General features: G+C 30.5%; 1 protein-coding gene and 1 long non-coding RNA gene across 4 annotated transcripts in view; one reads left to right on the top strand and one right to left on the bottom strand.

The window, feature by feature from the left end:
- Positions 1–19,937, bottom strand: part of LOC105151748 (aquaporin AQPAe.a) — a 34,872-nt gene that overhangs the window by 4,134 nt on the left and 10,801 nt on the right. For 2 of the 3 annotated variants that reach the window (XM_011065629.2, XM_011065630.2), the window contains 3 exons: positions 6,303–6,505; positions 4,303–4,446; positions 3,038–3,484 (listed from right to left, as the gene is read on the bottom strand). In XM_011065629.2, coding sequence (XP_011063931.1) covers positions 3,050–3,484; positions 4,303–4,446; positions 6,303–6,505 — 782 coding nt within the window. In that variant the 3' untranslated portion in view covers positions 3,038–3,049. The remainder of the gene's footprint in view (positions 1–3,037; positions 3,485–4,302; positions 4,447–6,302; positions 6,506–19,937) is intronic. The other variant, XM_011065631.2, reaches the window with a different exon arrangement.
- LOC147909146 (uncharacterized) overlaps positions 6,512–19,937 on the top strand; it is a 28,646-nt gene continuing 15,220 nt past the window's right edge. The window contains exon 1 of the long non-coding RNA XR_015545799.1: positions 6,512–18,941. This is a non-coding gene — a long non-coding RNA (uncharacterized LOC147909146). The remainder of the gene's footprint in view (positions 18,942–19,937) is intronic.

A 19,937-nucleotide genomic window follows, 5' to 3' on the forward strand; every position in this document is an offset into this window, starting at 1 on the left:
ATCCTAATTATATCAAATGAATATACCTTTATTAAAAGTTATAAACAATGAAAAAAACATTAGAAATAGAAAAAGATATGCCAGGTGTGCCATACCTAACAGGTGTTAAAGAGTTAATTTTAATTTTAATGTTGCTCATAAATTGATAATATAGGCCGACAAAATTTAGGGGGGGAGAGGAGGTTTTGTGCTTTGAACTTTGAAAGATGTTTCTGCAGGATTTTGATGCGCTAAAAACGACTACATTGTCCATTTTTTTTCTATCACCCTCCATTTTTTAAATAATCGCAAAAAAACAATTTTTTCCGGAAGTAACTTTTTTATTAATTTTTTCCAGCTAAACAAAAAATGATATCGAGGTCTGTGTTACGGTATTTAATTCAGAAATGTTCCAACAATATTAAAAATATTTTTTTGATGCTTATAAAAATATTTTATACAAACAAAAAACTTTGGGAAAATCGTAAATAACCCAAAAAAAATTAATAAATTTTGAAATATAAAACCAAATAATTCAAAAGAAAAAAATCGTAAAAAATATCTGATAATTTATACTTATAGCTGTATGTTTCTAGTTTAAATCCTTTTTCGAAATATTAATTTCCATTTGTTTAGAAATTATTGAATTTAAAGCGCCAAAGCAAGCCGCGCGTCAGCTACAGTGCGCGATATCATCTCGAGTCTGATACATAGCCATCGAATACAGGAACATGTTGTGTAGTCTTTTTTGGTTACTGATTTCAAATCTGAAATAAAAAATGTGCAATTCAAAATGGCGGATCCAATATGGAGGACAAGAATTTAAAAAAATCCGTACATAAATATCTGAGTTTTGTAAGTCTCTGATTATAGTAGTAATCAGAGACTTACAAAACCAGATATTCATGTACGGATTTTGTAAAATTCTTATCCTCCATATTGGATCCATCATTTTAAATTGCACATTTTTTACTTTAGATTTGATATCAGTGACCAAAAAAGATTAAACAATAATAAGAATAACAATTAATATTGAAGATTCCTTGATATTTAACAATATAAAGACTAGAATGTAAGAGGAAATAGGAGTCAGCGCGGTACTCAGTACACAATATTTTTTATCCAGATCTTCTTTCACAGAAAAAAGGCGTGATCATAGACATGGTTGACAAAGTGTTCTTCCTTTCTAACCCAAAAAATTTTGAACTTGTCATCAACATTTTATTAAATAATGACTATCCTCTTGAATTTATTTTTAATATTATGTCTCAGAGAATAAAATATTTTATAAAAAATAGTAACATGAGTAACAAAGGTAACAAAAAGAATGTGACATCTAATAATAAAATTATTTGGTTTACGATCCCTTTTGTTAACAATATTTCAGATAAACTTAAGAGAATTATTAACAATACGGTATCCAAAATTGCATTTTATAGTATCAATAAACTTCGCAGTCTAATCAAAGCGCAGAAAGATCCTTTATCAACCAGTGCACAGAGAAACGTCATATATAAGATTGCCTGCAAAGATTGCTTCTTATGTAGGACAAACTAGTCCTCAACTATATATACATGCATTTTTGAACACCAAAATCACATTAAAAAAAAGACGTCTTCTCATTCGGTCATTATAAATCACAGATTGTAATTTGATCATGAATTCGATTGGAACAGGGTACAAGTTTTGGATATAAAAAGGAATTATAACAAAAAATTAATGTCTGGAATGTTGCATAAAAACACAAAAAAAGAATTTAAATCTCCAAATAGATACTGAATTTTTAGACCATATGCCTATATGTCAGTTTTGAATACTAAAAATTAATACTTAAAAATTAATGTTTACAATTATACTTTCGATCATTTCGGGTCAGCGCTTGTATCGACACATGTATTTTATGTTATTTGTCTCCATGTAACCGAAGAGTGAACAACTGTTACATTTTATTCTTTTCATTTGACGAAAAAATTATTTGAATCACTCTTGTTACTTCATCTAATTGTCAAAATTAATATTATATTCTACTAGTTGACTACTGTATATGTACGTACAAATTGCATCAATTCGGTCAGTCTGCTTTCTCCTTGTCAGTATCTTTTAAAAATAATTTCACATATATCTGTAACATTCTCATTCTTATTATAGCTTCACTTTATAAGAATTCTTGTTTCCTTCTAGTCTGTAAACTGGGATGAACTAAGGAACTCTTTGTGATGTTGGGTGGTTGACATCATGGTTGATGCTACTTGTGCTGAATTAGAATTATATTAATACTGTTGAGAATGACTTGAAGTCGAAACGCGTATGGATTTTATATCAACTTTATATTTATCTTTATACTTTTATATTAAAAATGGACATAAACATTTCTATTATTATACTTGCGCCGAGTACCGCGCTGACTTCTATTTCCGCTTACATTCTAGTCTTTATATTGACAAAAAAAACTATACAACATGCTTCTGTATTCGGTGAATATGTGCCAGATTCGAGAGGATATCGCGCACTGTAGGTAACGCGCAAGGTGTATTAAATTCAATAACTTCTAAACAAATGGTTGGAAATTAATTTTTCAAAAAAGGATTTAAACTAGAAACATACAGTATAAATTATAAGTATAAATTATCAGATATTTTTTACGATTTTTTTCTTTCGAATTATTTGGTTTTATATTTCAAAATTTGTCTATTTTTTCCGGTTTTTTACAATTTTTCCAAAGTTTTCTGATTTGCACAAAACATTTTTATAAGCATTGAAAAAATATTTTTAGTATTGCTGGAACATTTCAAAGTTAAATGCCGCAAAACAGACCTTAATATCATTTTTTGTTTAGCTGGAAAAAATTAATAAAGAAGGTACTTCCCGAAAAAACTATTTTTACGATTATCTAAAAAAAATGGAGGATAATGGAAAAAACGGACAACATAGTCATTTTCAGCGCATCAAAATCCTACGGAAACATCTTTCAAAGCGCAAGACCTCCTCCCCCCCCTAAATTTTGTTGGCCTGTGTAATCTGTACAAAATTATATTTTTATTGGCGTTTAAAAACTTACGCATTATTCCATTTAAGTCTCGATGTCATTCAAAGTTTCCACATCTTGCGTATTTTCCTGATTTTTAAAAAATAAATATCGATAGATTAAAGTCGCAATAATGGAGCCTCCAATCGGTCCCAACCAGTATAACCAGTGGTAGTGCCAGTAACCAGTCCAGACTGCTGGTCCGAACGATCTAGCAGGATTCATGCTGCAGCCGGTATGAGGGGTGAAAGCAAGACACAGCATGGCAACGCAGAGGCCAAATTTCAATCCCAACGAGTCGGTATTCTTCGCGTTTCGCGAGTCCCAACTACTGCATGCGAAAAAAACAAGTACGCCAGTAGCAAAAGCCTCAGCCGCGATTCCATGTCCGATCCCAATAGCCTCATTAATGTCCGTCGCACAAAACTTGTCGGTTGTCGTTGGATCACCGCCATGCACAAGATCTGATGGCGTTATCATCTGTTAATTAATATTGAAACAAAAGTTAATTCAATTTGAATCAAATAAGTAAGTTGAAACTTAAAATCAATCGATACTTTGCACAGATTTGCTACACTATTCATTGTTGTTTGTACAACAAATAATTCGAATTAGCTATTAAAATTTTATTTATACAATCAATGAAATAGCATTTTAAATGATTAGATGCTGCAATTAGCGAATATACGGAAATAACTATTTTAAAGTACCTCTCTCTCTCTAAAAATTTATCTAAATACTTTTATTGAACCATGAAAATTATTATGTAGGTATGTATGGAATTTAAGCATGATGAGTAATGCTGCAAAACGTCGACAGTAACCAAATTGAGCATCCTACAATTATTTTGACAGTCTAGTGAAATTATTTTCAGATCTGTATTTAATTAAATTTTTATCTTAGCAAAACTGTTCTTTCCGTGTAGAAATAATAAATGTGTTTAAGTCGACAAAGTAGCCTAACCTGTCTAGTAATTGAATATAATTGATTTTTATTTTTAAATCCGATCAATATACATTCAATCACTCGACACGCAGCAACTTGAACGCGATCAATATTTTATCTTTAGGAGCAAGCGGATGTTTGAATGAGTAAAAATAATCGTAATGTTCGCAGCTTTGAGATAACGTAATTTTGTGAGAACTTTTGAGATAACGCGTTATATGTATAAACACGAACATGTATCAGCAATTTATTATCACCGAAATATGATTGTTCAAGTATCTCCGCCGAAACGTGATTACAAAAGTCACAGTTTTGTAATCTGTAAATAAATGAATATGTGCGTATTTATTGACCTTTAGGAAGCCGTAACCTAACAGGGCACCCAAACATTGTGCAATAATGTAAAATCCGGCCATTATGAGAGACTTCTTGCCAAGAATTAGTGCGGCGATTGTAATAGACGGATTGAGATGAGCGCCGCTGATGTGACCGACGCACTGGAAAAGAACAAATATATATTCGACGATAAGATCCGATAATATTATGTGTAAATATATCAATAATTTGCTACTTAGAAATACTCGCTTTTATATGTTCGATTTTATTTATAAACTAATATATATTAATTAATATATGGTAAATTGTAATATATATATATATATATATATATATATATATATGTGTGTGTTATAATATATAATATAATATATATTTAGGAGAGAGAGTTGCCCAATGCTTACCATTTCACTTATATGTTCCATTTGGCACTGTTTGTATGCAAATGAACATTAGAAATTGTAGTTCGAGGTTTCGGACGCTTATTATTACGTGTTTAACTTTTCATCAATAACAAATTAATTTATTATAAATCTTTTTGTAACATGCTGCAAAAGATATGATTTAGATAAGCAATCGGTCTCTTAAATCGTACCTATAGATATTTTTTATCGTATTTCCTTTCAAAGTATTGAATTTATGAATGAAAATAATTGAAAGTATATGATTAATAAAAAAAATCATTAACTAATACCTAATAATTAATTAGTACCTAATTTTAATAATTTATTGAAAAATATCAAATATTTTATAATTATTATTAAATAACAATAAAGAGAAGACAAAATCAGAGACCGTAACTGTTATAACCAAAATAAAAAAAAAGTTGTAGCATAACAATTATATTCCTCTTAAGCCAAAATACATAAAAATTGATATTTTATAGTAATTACATTTTTTGAATTTTTTTAATATTTGATAATGATTGTCTTTCCTGTTAATAAATACCAACATTTTAATCAATGATTTTTTTAAATCAAATTTTTACGATAACTGTTATTTTTGGTTTCTGATCAAAATAAAATTGGCTCAAAAATATTTTTGCACTTGACATTTGTTGATATCAATTATTAGTTTTATTGTTGTTAATAATCAATCTTATCTTGTGATGGTAAGATTTAAGAAACTTGATGGATTTTAAAAAATATCGATTTAATCTTTATAATGCTGTAAATATGTATTATATATACAGTGAATGTAAAATATTCTACAATAAATTTTCTTTTATAAAAATACAAAAATTTATAATAACATTGGATGATCGCGTTGTTATCAGCTACATAAGTTGATTAAAAATTAATATCAGATGTACTTGATTTTTTAAAACGCTGCTAATGTCCATAAAACAAGATGTAGGCTATTTTTGTTTCTATTATTCATTTCTCATGTACTTTATATTATTGTTACTAAATGTTGCCTATATTAAGTAATAATATAAAATACTGAGTGAAAGAGAGAGAGAGAGAGAGAGAGAGAGAGAGAGAGAGAGAGATTTAGGCAATCAGTACGCATTCAGCAACTCTCCTCTATATTCATTAATATATATTAATCATTAATGCATCATTAAAATGTGAAATAAATAGTGAAAAATGCTATAAGTTATGGTTAAAAGAAATTTAATCTAAAACTAAGTAAAATATCGAATAAAATAAAGAACGCCGAACAGTCAAAGTTAGATATTCAATCATTATGAATCATTTTAATAACCCCCTCTAAATAAAATATTTATTTAGAAGGGGTTATTAAAATGTTTCATAATGATTGTGTTGAAAGTCCGACAATTATCGGCGCGCAATCACATTTGGAACAAAAAATTGATAAAATATATTCGTAACATCTAACTTTGACCGTTTGGCGGTCTTTACTTTATTCGATTTATTCATACACGGTCGTTCTTCTTATAATGTAAATAAAATATATTATTGAAAAATTGATTAACGTAATGATGTCACAAAACGATGTATTAATGATTTTTATCAAGGATAATGTTAATTGTCAGATTCAAAGTAATGTATACCTGTATAGCAATCATAACAGCGAGACCAAAAGCAAAAGAAACTTGTATCATAGACGGTCCAATTCCAGGAATATACGGCTTCATACTACCCATGCATGCCATGCACCCCAGAAAGACCAGAATTGAGGTTCCAATCAATTCTCCCAGAACAGTCATGGACTTGTCCCATGTGCTATCTTCCTCTTCCTCCGTCTTCTTTAGCCCTGAGATGTCAACGGAAAGTTCCGTTATTATCACGTCCATAATTTATACTGCATCGATACACGTTGCTGTGTTTGTCGTGATATTTCTAATTGCATTTGTGGTTTTATGAATTTGATTTCTCATGGAAAAGTACGAGCATTCCGTAATCATCATTTTCGATAAAAGATACTTGTCCAATCGTAAAAGATACATTTCTCAAAAAATATTTTTATAAGTGATAATAATGACAGAGTAATAAATTCTATTATTTTGATTTCTATAAAATATAAATCAGCGAATATTAAATCGTAAAGTTTAAATTACGATATTAGAATCGTCAAACTGCACGAATGATTTCGTGAGACAATACGGACTGTCTCATGACGAGAAATAAAACATGATATTATATTATAATTTTGTAGTGAATGCACGTCACTTTCGTGTCTTTGTGTAAAAGTATGAACTTGTTTAATCTGAGAGACTTTCCATGCTACTCTATTATTTTTTTCATACGACTGATGGTTTATCAAGAATCTTTAATTATTCAAAACTGTTGAAGATGGCTTGAATTGAGCCGAAATATATATCGGTTATTATATTTATATAAGATTTGAGACATATTCGATAAACTAGAAGTCTATACCGATCGAAGCTGGATCTTTAATGCTTAAATGCCTCGGTGGCCTAAAAACTTAGGACGCTCGTATGGAATACAGAGAGATCCGGATTCGACTTCCAGCCGAGATAATATTTTTCGTAATAATAAACGAGTTAAAATAGAAGGGCTACGAGTCAGAAATATAACGTATAGAAAAATTGGTACATAAGTAAAGATGTCTTATTATGACTTTAATAAAATATGTCGGTTAACAAACGTTTCGATCACGATCGGATCATTATCAATGTTTACAAAATTTGTCAGAACGGTAAAAACATAACATATATCGATTTTTTCATTGATTGATCATTTTTCTATACGTTATATTTCTGGTCTGTAGTCCTTCTCTTTTAACTTGTTTTTTTTTTATTTTTTCAATATATTAATATTATAATATGATGTTTGATTGCAACATCAAATTATTAAAATTGCTTGTCAATTTAATTCGCGATTATACTAGAGTGATTTAATTACGTTTATAGTCCGAAAAAATAATTCGGCGCGCAGTTTGAAAGACTACAATAGGATATATATATATATATATATATATATATAGTAATTCAAGATTGAATTATTTAAGTATTAAAGATCCAGCTTCGACTGATATAAGCTTCTAGTTTATCGATTGTGTTCTGACAGGTACGGTATCTAAAATAAGATTTTTATTTGAAACATATGTTGTTGATAATGTAATCGCATTAACTACTGCGTATTGAAGCTCTTAATTGCCCGTTTTTTCTATTTAATATGAACTTGAGTTCTCATTATCGACTCGATCTCGTAAATATGCATTAGCAACGATGTTTAATTATAGAGCAATTATTATATATACAAGGAGAATCCAACGGCGGCATATTTTTATTTCTGTACATTACGTAAGCTGAGATCGAATGTATAATTGAAAAAGGTCAAGATGTAAAGGTTCGGTCATCGAGAGTAACCGTGTAACGATAACGTTTTTAAAGACAAACAATATAATACAAAGACAACGATAATACATACACAAATACGCAAATTCAAATAGCCAATCATCATCTATACTTAGTTCTCTTAAATCATTGGTATTAGAATGATACATTTTTTCAAACGTATCTTTATTCTAACATATAAGTATATATTAAAATGTGAAATTATTCTGTACTGTTAATTTTGTATATTTAAAAAGAAAGACTAAAAGAAACTTAACATTGTCTCAACATTATCTTTTTTTTTCACAATTACCACTAGGTATTAAAAGTAATTTTTAGAATTATCTGCAATATACTTTCTGAAATTAATTCATGGTTAATTTTTTGTAAGACGATTGAGCAATATTTAGGTAAATTGCTTCTCTTGAAATTTTGGTATTCAAAACTTGCAGTGTTTTTATGTCAAGTTCTCATTTGAGAAAATAGTCAATTGTTCTTTAATGAATTCCAAAAGTATAATAGTTTTCGGCGGAGAAGCGTTTTTGGATCGACAGGCAGGATAACTTGGACTGTCACTTTGTTGTAAACTTTCAAGTGGAAACTTTGTTCGCTCCACGTCGAATGCGATTACTACTGGTATAAACCTGGGGTGGGATGGGTCAACGTTGAATTTACATGAAAGCAACGGTAGAGTTATGCACATCGGAGGTCGATATTCGAGCGTTGTTGAGAACGTTGGACTTCAATAAGTATTTTTTACTGAATGTCGCTCCATTGAGCGTTTCCTGCTCTTTTTTTCTTGACAAGATGGCATAGTTTCCTCTGACGTTCATAAAATTCACTTGACGTTATTCTCACGGAGGCTAACAGTAAAATTTTCACAAAAAGAGGGGGAAAGTTTTTTGAAATTTTCGCTCGAGAAGCCGAAAGTTGAACTGAATCATAGTTTGCAACAATTAAATTAAAGTACTCCCTTTGAACAAGCTTATCATCGTGCTTATCATTTTATTGTATTATTTTGCCATGCAATTTATTTCGTATATTTTAATCCAGTTTGAAGTACTAAAGTTAAATTAAATGCGTAATAAAGGATGAATAGTTTTCTTTTTCATTTTCCACGTTTTTCTGTTTCCGACTGTCCGCTATATTTTAATATTAATACGAAACATATCAAACACTTATCACGTTTCATATGTCTTGCATTAAAATTGTATGTATGTTGAATAATAATCTCGTCAATATTTCATCTCTCAGGCGTCTGCAAAGGAATATTATTAACAGTCAAGTAATCTGCAGTCAGAGGTCAAAACTCACGACATTTCTTTTTGTTATGCAGTCTTTTATTATAATCTTTGCGTATCACCATTTTTATCTCGTTGTTATGAGAAAATCTTAGACTTACAGGTATATAGATATCTGGAAATAATAATATGTTGCCTTCTTCTTTATTTTACGGCTAATTCAGCTATTTATGTGTGCGATGTAAAGATAAATTAATTAAATTACATACGGCGCATATATTGATTTAATCACACACTTGTTAAAAAAATATGCATGTAATTTTATTGTTTAACTATTTAGCTGTAATTAACTTTCATAATATCGAATGCAATATTCATTATCTCTTCGAAATAAAAAATTGATAACGTCCAACAATGTTTCTATGCGGAACACAAAAAATTATTAATTATTAATTTCTTTCAATAATATCATTTTAATTATTATCTTTTAATAATTTATATATTACGACAACATATATTATTTTTTATGCACAATTTTTGCACGATGTAATATTTTAATATTTTTTTACGGAATTATAAAAAGACTATATATAGATGATATAAAGTTGAATCGAATACTTCAACACATCTCTACGTTTTAACACACGAGGAATGCGATTCAGGGTATTCGTTATTCCATCCAACATCTTGCGAGAGAAATACTTCCGTGTTAATTTAGTTGCCGCATTGCCTCCGTATTGTGCTGCATCCGTGTTTTGCATTTCCTGAACGGATCATTCAGATCCGTTGTGCATGCTCATCGCCCGACTTCCACATTCATACGATATTCATAACATACGGATGTCAATATCCTTCTGGTTTAATCGCGCTTATACATATACATATACATATCCGCCTGTATCTCTGAACTATGCATAGAGATGCCAGCGCATGTTTGGCCTAGAATTACGGCCGAGTTCTCGTGATTAACCGTGTGTCGCACGGATATAATTAGAACCGAACACGTGTCGTGTATGATTTCCATTAATACACAGACTCTGTAGTGTGACACAGACCGGGGCCGATAGTGATCAGTCATTGACACTCGCGGATTAGTCAGATTTCGATACGATAACGGAAACGCAATCCGACCTACTACGAAGCCGTTTAAAGTCGCGTGTTTATCTTCTTAAAAACGAGTAATCGTATCGATTAAAGAATATGTGGAAATGGACATGTAATTTTGCAAGACAGAGGCAATAGATACGTGACAGAAATCTAAATCTATATTATTTTCTATTTTTAAAACAGAAATATTTATAAAACTGAAAATTTTTAATTCAATGTTTAGTTATTTAATTAAAGAATACGTTTTCATAATGATTCCATGCGGAGAGAAAAGCTAGAATTTTATCATTCTGTAAAATAATAAGTATGAAAATTTATGTGTTACAAATCAGAATGTTTAAATGCTTATGTAAGCTATCAACAATTTACGTCAATAGCTTAATAAAAACGTTATCAAATAGTATTTTTTGCCTTTTCTCAGTTTTTGTTTGCGCATATTATAAATAAAATTCTTATTTAACGAAAAAAATGTACTTATTAATATAATATCACTCACACAAATATCTATACATATAAAGAAATTTTAATTTCACTTATTTTCATTCATTGCGTTTGCGCTCTTTTCTATCCAATAATTTACATATAGTCGACACTCGTCAAGGAACTATTTATAGGAAAAAAAAGTTTTGCTTACACTTCTTTCTAATTATGTTCTTTCTTATTATTACAATTACGAAAGAAATAATTCACGTGTTCATAAACACCGATCGGTCGGTAATTAATCGACATAAAGAAATTAGAACGTACAACTTCATACGAGCTCTCTTAACGTTTCGCTAATTTATCACCGGTTAATGATCCGATGGTCGTAAAGATGGTGAGGTACTGGCGGAATAAAGTGTAGAAAGCCATTGCGCGCGTGTTGTACATCAGGACCGAGTAGAAACTTGCGAGGAAAACACATGCGATCGCTTCAAAGCACGGCACATATATCTATATTCACGGAAATATATCTTCGCCAGAGAGACGTGCACTTTCCAAGTTCCACGTAACTCGAACGCGAGCATATCTCTAATCACTAATTAAAAAATCAAACTGCGGAGAACGGAGGCTGACGGTAATTAGCAGGAAAGTGCAGGAGCATAATTACGGATCGTGAAAGTAATCAACAATTACATTCGCGAGGTGAAATGTCCTGTACTTATATTCGCTTCGTCTTCAATGAAGCCTTCAGCCTCATCTTTATTTTTAAGTTAGACTAACTGTAATTTGATGAAATTAAAACGAAATTGGAAACTATGTAAGTCGTGATGCAAGCAATCAGTCGGGGAGAAAGGAAAAAGAAAAACATTGAAACGTTGAAAGGGACATACGTTGTTTGCATCAATGCGCTTTCATCGATGCACCATCTACGGTGTTTCTCGTACAAATATAAATTAATGTTTCTCTTCCATGTTTGGAAAATCAGCATCAGTATACCGACTATGACACATGAGTTTACCAGCTATCGATATAGTATGTGGAAAGACAGCAGAAATCTACCGTATCTCGACTCGCAGTGGATTGATAAAGCAGCAATATACATTTCAGAATGTTGTATGCCGTAATATTCATGCATTCCTGTTATTTTTATGAGTTGTCTATTATCAAAGTATGACATCAGAAGCTTGAATAACGTATATTAATTCTGAAACGGTATATTTGATTCATTTAATGACCGAATATTGTAATTAAGTATCTGTAATTAACTAATAGACTATAATAGCTATAAATAATATAGATTAATCATTACAATTGTTTATGAAATTATAATTATTTTATATGAGGAACATTTCAAATTCGATGTAACACGTTACTTTCACTGTATAAAAAAATATTTTTTTCTAAGGTATCTATTTCAACTAAATTGTATAATTTTTTAAATAATCTTGATAACAAAATTGTTTTCAGATCTGCGTCTATAGTTATTAAATTATTTGTATATATTTTTTAAATATTTTTTAAATACAAAATTGTTTTTTTCGTTAAATAAATTTGTCTAATTAACAAAAGTTACGTCACGTTTTATTATAACACAGGTTTCTTATGTTACTTTTATATTTATGAAAAAATGTTTTTTTTTTGCAGAAATTATGTATTTAGCGGAATAGTTCCGCAGGTTATACTCTTCGCTATTAATCAGACTGCTCCTCGATGAAGTGAACTACAATGTTCACTGAAACGTTGGCATTCTGAGAATGGATTTGACATGGAGATAACCCGCGAAACGCATAATTTCTGTAGGAAAGAATGAGGACTCTTTTTAGGAAAATCTTAAATAAAATGTTTATAAAGAAAATAGTACCAAGATTATATTTTAAATAACTTATGTTCTTAGCTATATGTTTGCATTTAAAGTTAAGCCAAAGCTAGACCATCATGGAAAATAATAAGAAAAAATGAAAAGTGGAAAGTGTCCATCCCTCCCTACGTGCAGGAGTCTTGAATATTTTTCGTATAATATCAACAGACATACTACAACGATCTGTTTTCTTTTTATATTTATATTAAATGGCATGATAATCTTGTGAATAAAAACGAACAATTGTGACAGTGAGAAAACATAGAGAGCTTGCCACGTTAAACCTAGAGGTCTGTTTGCGTTGCTTGAAATCTCCAAAAACTTTTGCATTTAAAATAAGATAAGTATATTTTCGGGCGTTGAAGAGAAGAAAGCAAAGATACTGAGTGCAAAAAATGCAAGCAACGCGAACAGACTTAGATTTAGGTATGCGCGAACCTGCCTAGTAGAACCAACTAGTATCCAAGGTTCCCAACTATTACATTGTTAAATAAATGATCGTTCAAGTTTTTTAGCTTAAAGAAGCACGCTCGAAAATTAGCTCACATTATACGTAAAACACCCACCTTTTGTGACAATATAATTTTACGTAAATATAATGAAATAATAATGAAAAAAGTAATAATAATGAAATTAGAAAATAAACACACAAAATAATTACTTTTCGATATTCAAATCCTAAACCTGCGGAGCTATCCTGCTAAACACATAATTTCTGTAAAACATATTTTTTCATAAATATAAAAGTAACATAAGAAACCTTTGTTATGATATAATATAAAACGTGATGTAACTTTTGTTAATTAGACAAATTTATTTAACGAAAAGATATTAGACAAATTTATTTAACGAAAAAAAACAATTTTGTATTTAAAAAGTATTTAAAAAATATATACAGATACACAAACATTATCACGTTGCAGTATTGATGTCACTCATCAGTATTGCCATTATGACGGCTACAAACAGCCACAATGGCATTCTTCTTTAACTTTACGTGGGAAGATTTAAAAGGTAGTGTCCAATCCTCCCGATTGCCTAAGAGTCTCCATTCTTCCCTATAGAAAGTACTTGTGGAAGCCTCAAGAATGTCTTTTTTTCTTTGTTCATCAATAATTTTGACAAGCGATAAACTTAAACGTAAATATATTTACAATATTAACTTCATAATGCTAAATTATACCCAATTTGAGTTACTTTTAATCATTTCTATAAATTGTCTCTGCTTCTACCCAATATGTCGTTAATTAATTTAACTAAAACAATGAAATCAAACAATTTAAAGTGTATTAAATTTGATTCAAATTTAATTCATTATTTACTGAGTGCATACTATAATTTAAACGTACCTTGAAACTAATCAGAAAAAATAGATTTATTGATTTATTTATATTTTGACACACAGATGTAAAAATGTTATTTAACTCAAGGAATTAAATTTCCATTTTTTCTTTGATATCTAACAATGTATAATATCGATTATCATAATTATTAGTTTAATTACGCGTTACATCCGTTAAGATTTTTGCATTCTGCTGTTAATGTTTTGCAACGTATCTCATAATTAGATAGCGTAGAATGTTTTATAACTGGATAGCGAGGGATTGCAGAGAGGCAATTTATTTCGATGATCTGCCGCGGAAAGTATCAGAAAATTACCAGCGTACCGCAAATTTCAATGATCTCTAATAGCAATGGTACGCGAGCAGTGAAATTTCCATAAATCAATTGCACTGAAAAGATAGAAAGCTAGTTTTTCTTGTACGACACCGTACGATGCAACGTATGATGACGAGCAAAGTACGTTTCATGTTCATAATGTCCGGTGAATTTCTCGCGTGACTTAAGAAGAGAACTGACAATATGCACTCGTGCTTTCATTGTAAAAAACATTTTTAATAATATATACGATGTTTGCACACATATCAACGATCAAAAAAATATTGTATTATTTGTCCAACTGGCTCACATCGATATTATTAAAATGATAAGATAACGTTAATGTGCATCATTAATTATCTTTTTTACATTTGTATGTGCATAGATGTGCATTTAAGAATATGAATTAAACAGTGTCTTATTTGAGATGGCAAAACAATTCACGATGAATTTATTTCATTTAATAATTTACGTTTCATATTACTCATTGCAAACACAAGTTTCCGTCATTTTTAAACTTATGAGAAAATATTTTTTTATTTTATTCCACGATAATGTTGATAAGAGAACTTGAATGTAAAATATATTACGTCGATTATTTTAATTATCAATTTAATTATTTTAATTACCAATTTATTATGCACTATATCCGTTAATTAACCGATGTTAATAAACTTCCTAAACTTTAGCTAAAGTTATATGTGACTGTACCTGCTGTGTAATTACAATTTGTAATTGCGCTCATCATAATTTGCATGAATAAGGCGTTTTACTAATTAGCATAATTAGCTTTCCAATTCATTCACTAATGGAACCTGTTAAACTTTTCCTAGGAATTTTCGATCGTTAGATATAAAATCGCTCGATATGAAAGTATAAGCCTGTTCGATGCGATACATCGTTCGCTATTACTGTGTGAAAGTACTGAAAATCCGCGCGATTGCCTCTGACCAAGTAACATTTGCTAATGGCTGACCGGTCGGCTGGCGATGACATGGTGCCTTATATAATGTCTGCAGAATACACGTACGATTTGTGTAATACAGTTTTTTGCAACGTTAAAGTATCCAATAGTCATCAATCTGCAAATTGCTCCACGTACTTGCATCGCAACGCGCTCATAAAGACAACGTTATTCACGCAGAAACACACGACTTCGTTCCACTGTAAAATACGACCGAAATGATATAGTAACAGATTCATTGCGTGAAATACGATCAGCTGTAATGATCTGTTGTTACACTTCGTAAGCTGTAATGATCTGTTGTTACACTTCGATACGATTCTTTCCTGTATATCTCGGCAAATCCATGAAATTATACGAACTTGATTTTCACAGACTAATAGACGAAATTTCATGCACATATATTTTTCGGAAAATTTTTACTCTTGCATTTTTTTAAGTAAATTTTTTAGTAAATTTGCACTTAATCCTTCATTTGCAATATATTTTTTGCGCAAATGAAATTCTCAAATTTCGCTGAAATAAAGATGGGCGAAGGTTGCTCCTCTTAAGAAATCTTATTAAAAACCTATTTAACAATTAATGTAATAAAGATGTTAAAAAATAATGAATTTTTATTTTTTGACAACTTAGGACAACCAAAAAACTTGTGAAGAGAGTAGTAAAAATATAATATTACGGAGGATTAATTATATTATAAACTTTCCGAATTGACTTTATCTATCTTAAAATTTCAAGATAGAATTTAAAAGATTTGAATTTTATAAATGTATCGGAAATCAGATATTTCAAGAAGATATAATAATTTTAGAGATATTCTGTGTAAACTTTAACTATTTTAAAAAATGTCAACAGCATTTCTTTGTCTTAGGAAGTAAAGATAAATTTGCTTATATGTCGTCTTAGAATCCAGATTTGATCAACGGAGCGGTTTTCTCAGGAATATTTTTCGCACGCACGTAATGTTCGGGTACCATGAATACCATTAAAACATAGCGCCATTGAGTATAGTTGATGGCGTTACGTGGCGTGCAAACGAAGACACATAAATATTAATTTTTTTCCTCGCCAAACGAGGATAGAAGACGCGCGCGTCCATGCAAGTCGCAGAGCTGCCGTATATTCGAGCGTGCATATAACCTGCATATGCATTTCACATGGGATGCAGTATGAATCCTCTGAAACAGTAGAAAATGGCTTGGTAATCGCATCATGGAGAAATTCCAGGTTTATGCTGAGAGACACGGACGAAACGTTGCTCATGGATTAACCATCGTAAACGTCGAGATGCATGAGAGCGCAGTAACGAGCAAGAGCAAATGCGCTTTTCTTTACGTTACGCATATTTTTCTTCAGCTTTCGTTGGCTGAAATCGATGAATTGCGAGTTACATTAAACGGACAGCAAGCTCTAATTGCTTAATCTTACAGCTGCTTTAACGCAGGGACACTTTCTCTCGAGAGAAAAAGCAGACGATATTTCCCGTTTGCGAGAATTTTGCGATAATAATTGCAATAGTTTAACAAAGAAAGATAGAAATTGTTGGATTCGATTAATTGCTTGATCTTTCATATTGTTAATTATTAACATGCAGAACGATTAGCAATGATCGATAATTATCGTATAATTACACATGTTCTCGTAGTGTTGTGATGCGCTATCAAGTGTCACAATCGATTAGATTCACGATAATGTAACTATGTCAGCAATAATTACCCATTCAATGCGTTGGATAAAACAATTTCTTGATATGTGCCGGAAATGCAAAAAACTATTGAAATATTCGTGACGCAGATGAATTTTTGATGTATGCACATAAAATAATTAAGAACGCGAGTAGCTTATTCACGCTCTGAACAGCTGACTTGTGATCTGTGCCCTACATACGCGGTTTTTTCCGCGTTAAGAACATCGTTCCATCTTGGTTTTAAAAGCACTAATCATCCCTCGGAAGACAATGGCAAACTGAGAATATCTTTGTCATGAACATCTCTTCTGAAAAAAGGTCGTTTAGAACTGGCGTTAAAAACTGTAGGTTCCATATATCACTGGATATATGTATACAGAAGAGGTCACCACGTCTCTGACAAAGAGATGACGGATTGAGAAGAGATGCAAAACATAAATATAAAAATATTTAAAGGCTAACTCAAATAATTAAAACTAGATAATATCGATACAGAAATATGAGCTGAGCTGAATTATGGTGCTATAAAATTATGAAATTATAATCGTTATAAATTATATATTTGTTATAAAAATATAAACATTTCGATCTTTATCGGGTTATTTTTAGTATATATTGGAAAACCAGAGCAGGAACTAGGGTGTGGCGAACGAAATACTTGTTTCATGTAAAAAATTTGAATCGACGCAAAAATTGCAATATAAATTTCTATACTTATATTTTAATCAAATATAGAGTCGTACAACTCACATACATTCATGTAGAGTTCCATACAAATCTATACATGAATGTATATGACCATGCATGGTTACATAACAACACATATACATTTATGTAGGGTTCCATACAAATTCATACATTGTACATGACTATGCATGGTTGTAGATATAACCCGCATACATTCATGTATGGTTCCATAGAAATCCATGAATGTATAGATATATATATAACTAAGAATGGTCGCATAACAACACGCATACATTCATGTAGGGTTCCATACAAATTCATAAACGAATGTACATGATCATACATCGTCGCACAACACATGCATACGTTCATGTATGGTTCCATACAGAACTGTACGTGAATATATATATATGATCATGCACGAATATACACTCAACTATCTCATGTATGTATGATCATATATTAGCATTCAAAATTATACATTATTTAATGCCTGATTTATATGCTCATATATAATCATGAATGGATCGTTTTTTTCCCAAGAAATGACTAAACTTCTCGCAAATCTTATGATTGGTATAATTAATATATGTGTCCAAATATATAAGAGATACAATAAGAATCGATAATAAGAGATTAATGTTCTTTTCTTCGAAATCTTACAGCCGCTCAATTTGTCTATACAATTATCATAAGTGTAAAAATTGATATATACACGTCCTTATTCACAAATACTTAACAGTTAAAATATAATGTGTGGTGTCTTTCATTATTAATTAAATAAAAGCATACCTGAAGAAGAGCCATCCCAAACCATTATTATTACAATGTAAGTACTATGCAGACAGTTTAACTGATACTTACTTTTCGAATGAAAAGTTGATGCAAACGAGCAAGAAGAAAAAGAAGGGAAGGAATGGTTAGTTCTAGATGGAAAGGGAAAAAGAAACTGGAAGGAGAATATAGAAGTTAAGAAGGGGATAACAAGTCTAGAATCGAAAGATATAAATCCAAAAGTGATTATCATTTTGCTTGTTCAAGTCATATCGCAGTAGGCCAGAAACATAACCAAAATATGAAGGTATCCTTTGATTTTTACGAAAGTTAGTATATAGGAGTTTTTGACATTAATTACAAATCTAAAGTCGAAATAAAAAAAAAACAAAATGGTGGAGCCAATGGCGAGTGTCTATATTAGGAAAATGTCAAATATGATCAAAACTATGATATCTTGGGATTTTTTATATTGCTGATTACCAATATGGTGAGTGCATTGTTAAAAAAAATTCTTATTTTAAACATTTGTTTTGAAGAAGGAAAGGTTCTAAATTACAAACTGTTATTATTATAGTTATAATTTTATTTAGTCAAATATCTATTTATTTAAATTTTTTTTATTCAAAAATATATTTTTGTTTTTTATTAAAATGAAAATTTCTTTTCTTGATAACTCCATAATTCTGATACCTAAGCCTGAAACACATATATGCATAAAGTATATATGCATAGAAGGTTGGAACGCAACAGAAACAGAAAAGAACGATAGTAATTGGAAAAGAAGAGGGATAGAGAAAGAAAATGTGATGGGAAAGAAAAAAAAAAGGGGCAACAGGAGAGAAAGAATAGAAAATATATATAAATAAGAATACACACACACACACACACACACATACACATACACAATATTGAAAAAATATCCAGTGCTTTTGATTGGAAATAACCATTCTAGTACTTTCTTTGATCAATGTCGATCGAATTCAGGATTATTCAATTAAGTGACAAACACCTTTAGCTAATGAAATGTAATTTCCGATTACATGTGAAGAGAATATGAACCGTCATATGTTTATCTGTTAAAATTTCATCGGATAAACTTACTTGACCAGACATTAGACTTGAACGAATAAAAAGAGAGTATTTTATCCGATCAAGTTTGATATCCGATCAATTGGAAGGCGCTGGCCAATCACAGAATAGTTGGTCACGTGATCAACGACTGTTTTCATAGGCTCTCTATGGCATTATTTTTATGTTGAGATCAAGCGAACACGAGTCTCTAGTCTAATATCTATTTGATTTTTATTATGTGTCTCTATTTGATTTTTATTACGCATTCGTTCTTATTCTTGGCTGTAATATTACTGCAGTAACGAAAAATTGTTTCTTCGACGAAATTTATCAGGATATAAACAGTGCTTGAAACTATAGAAGTTAAGGAAAAAATAATCCATATTATTATAAGTAAGTAAATCTTTTTCTT

This window comes from Acromyrmex echinatior, chromosome 7, assembly GCF_024713525.1.
Source record: "Acromyrmex echinatior isolate Ae372 chromosome 7, ASM2471352v2, whole genome shotgun sequence".
NCBI lineage: Eukaryota > Metazoa > Arthropoda > Insecta > Hymenoptera > Formicidae > Acromyrmex > Acromyrmex echinatior.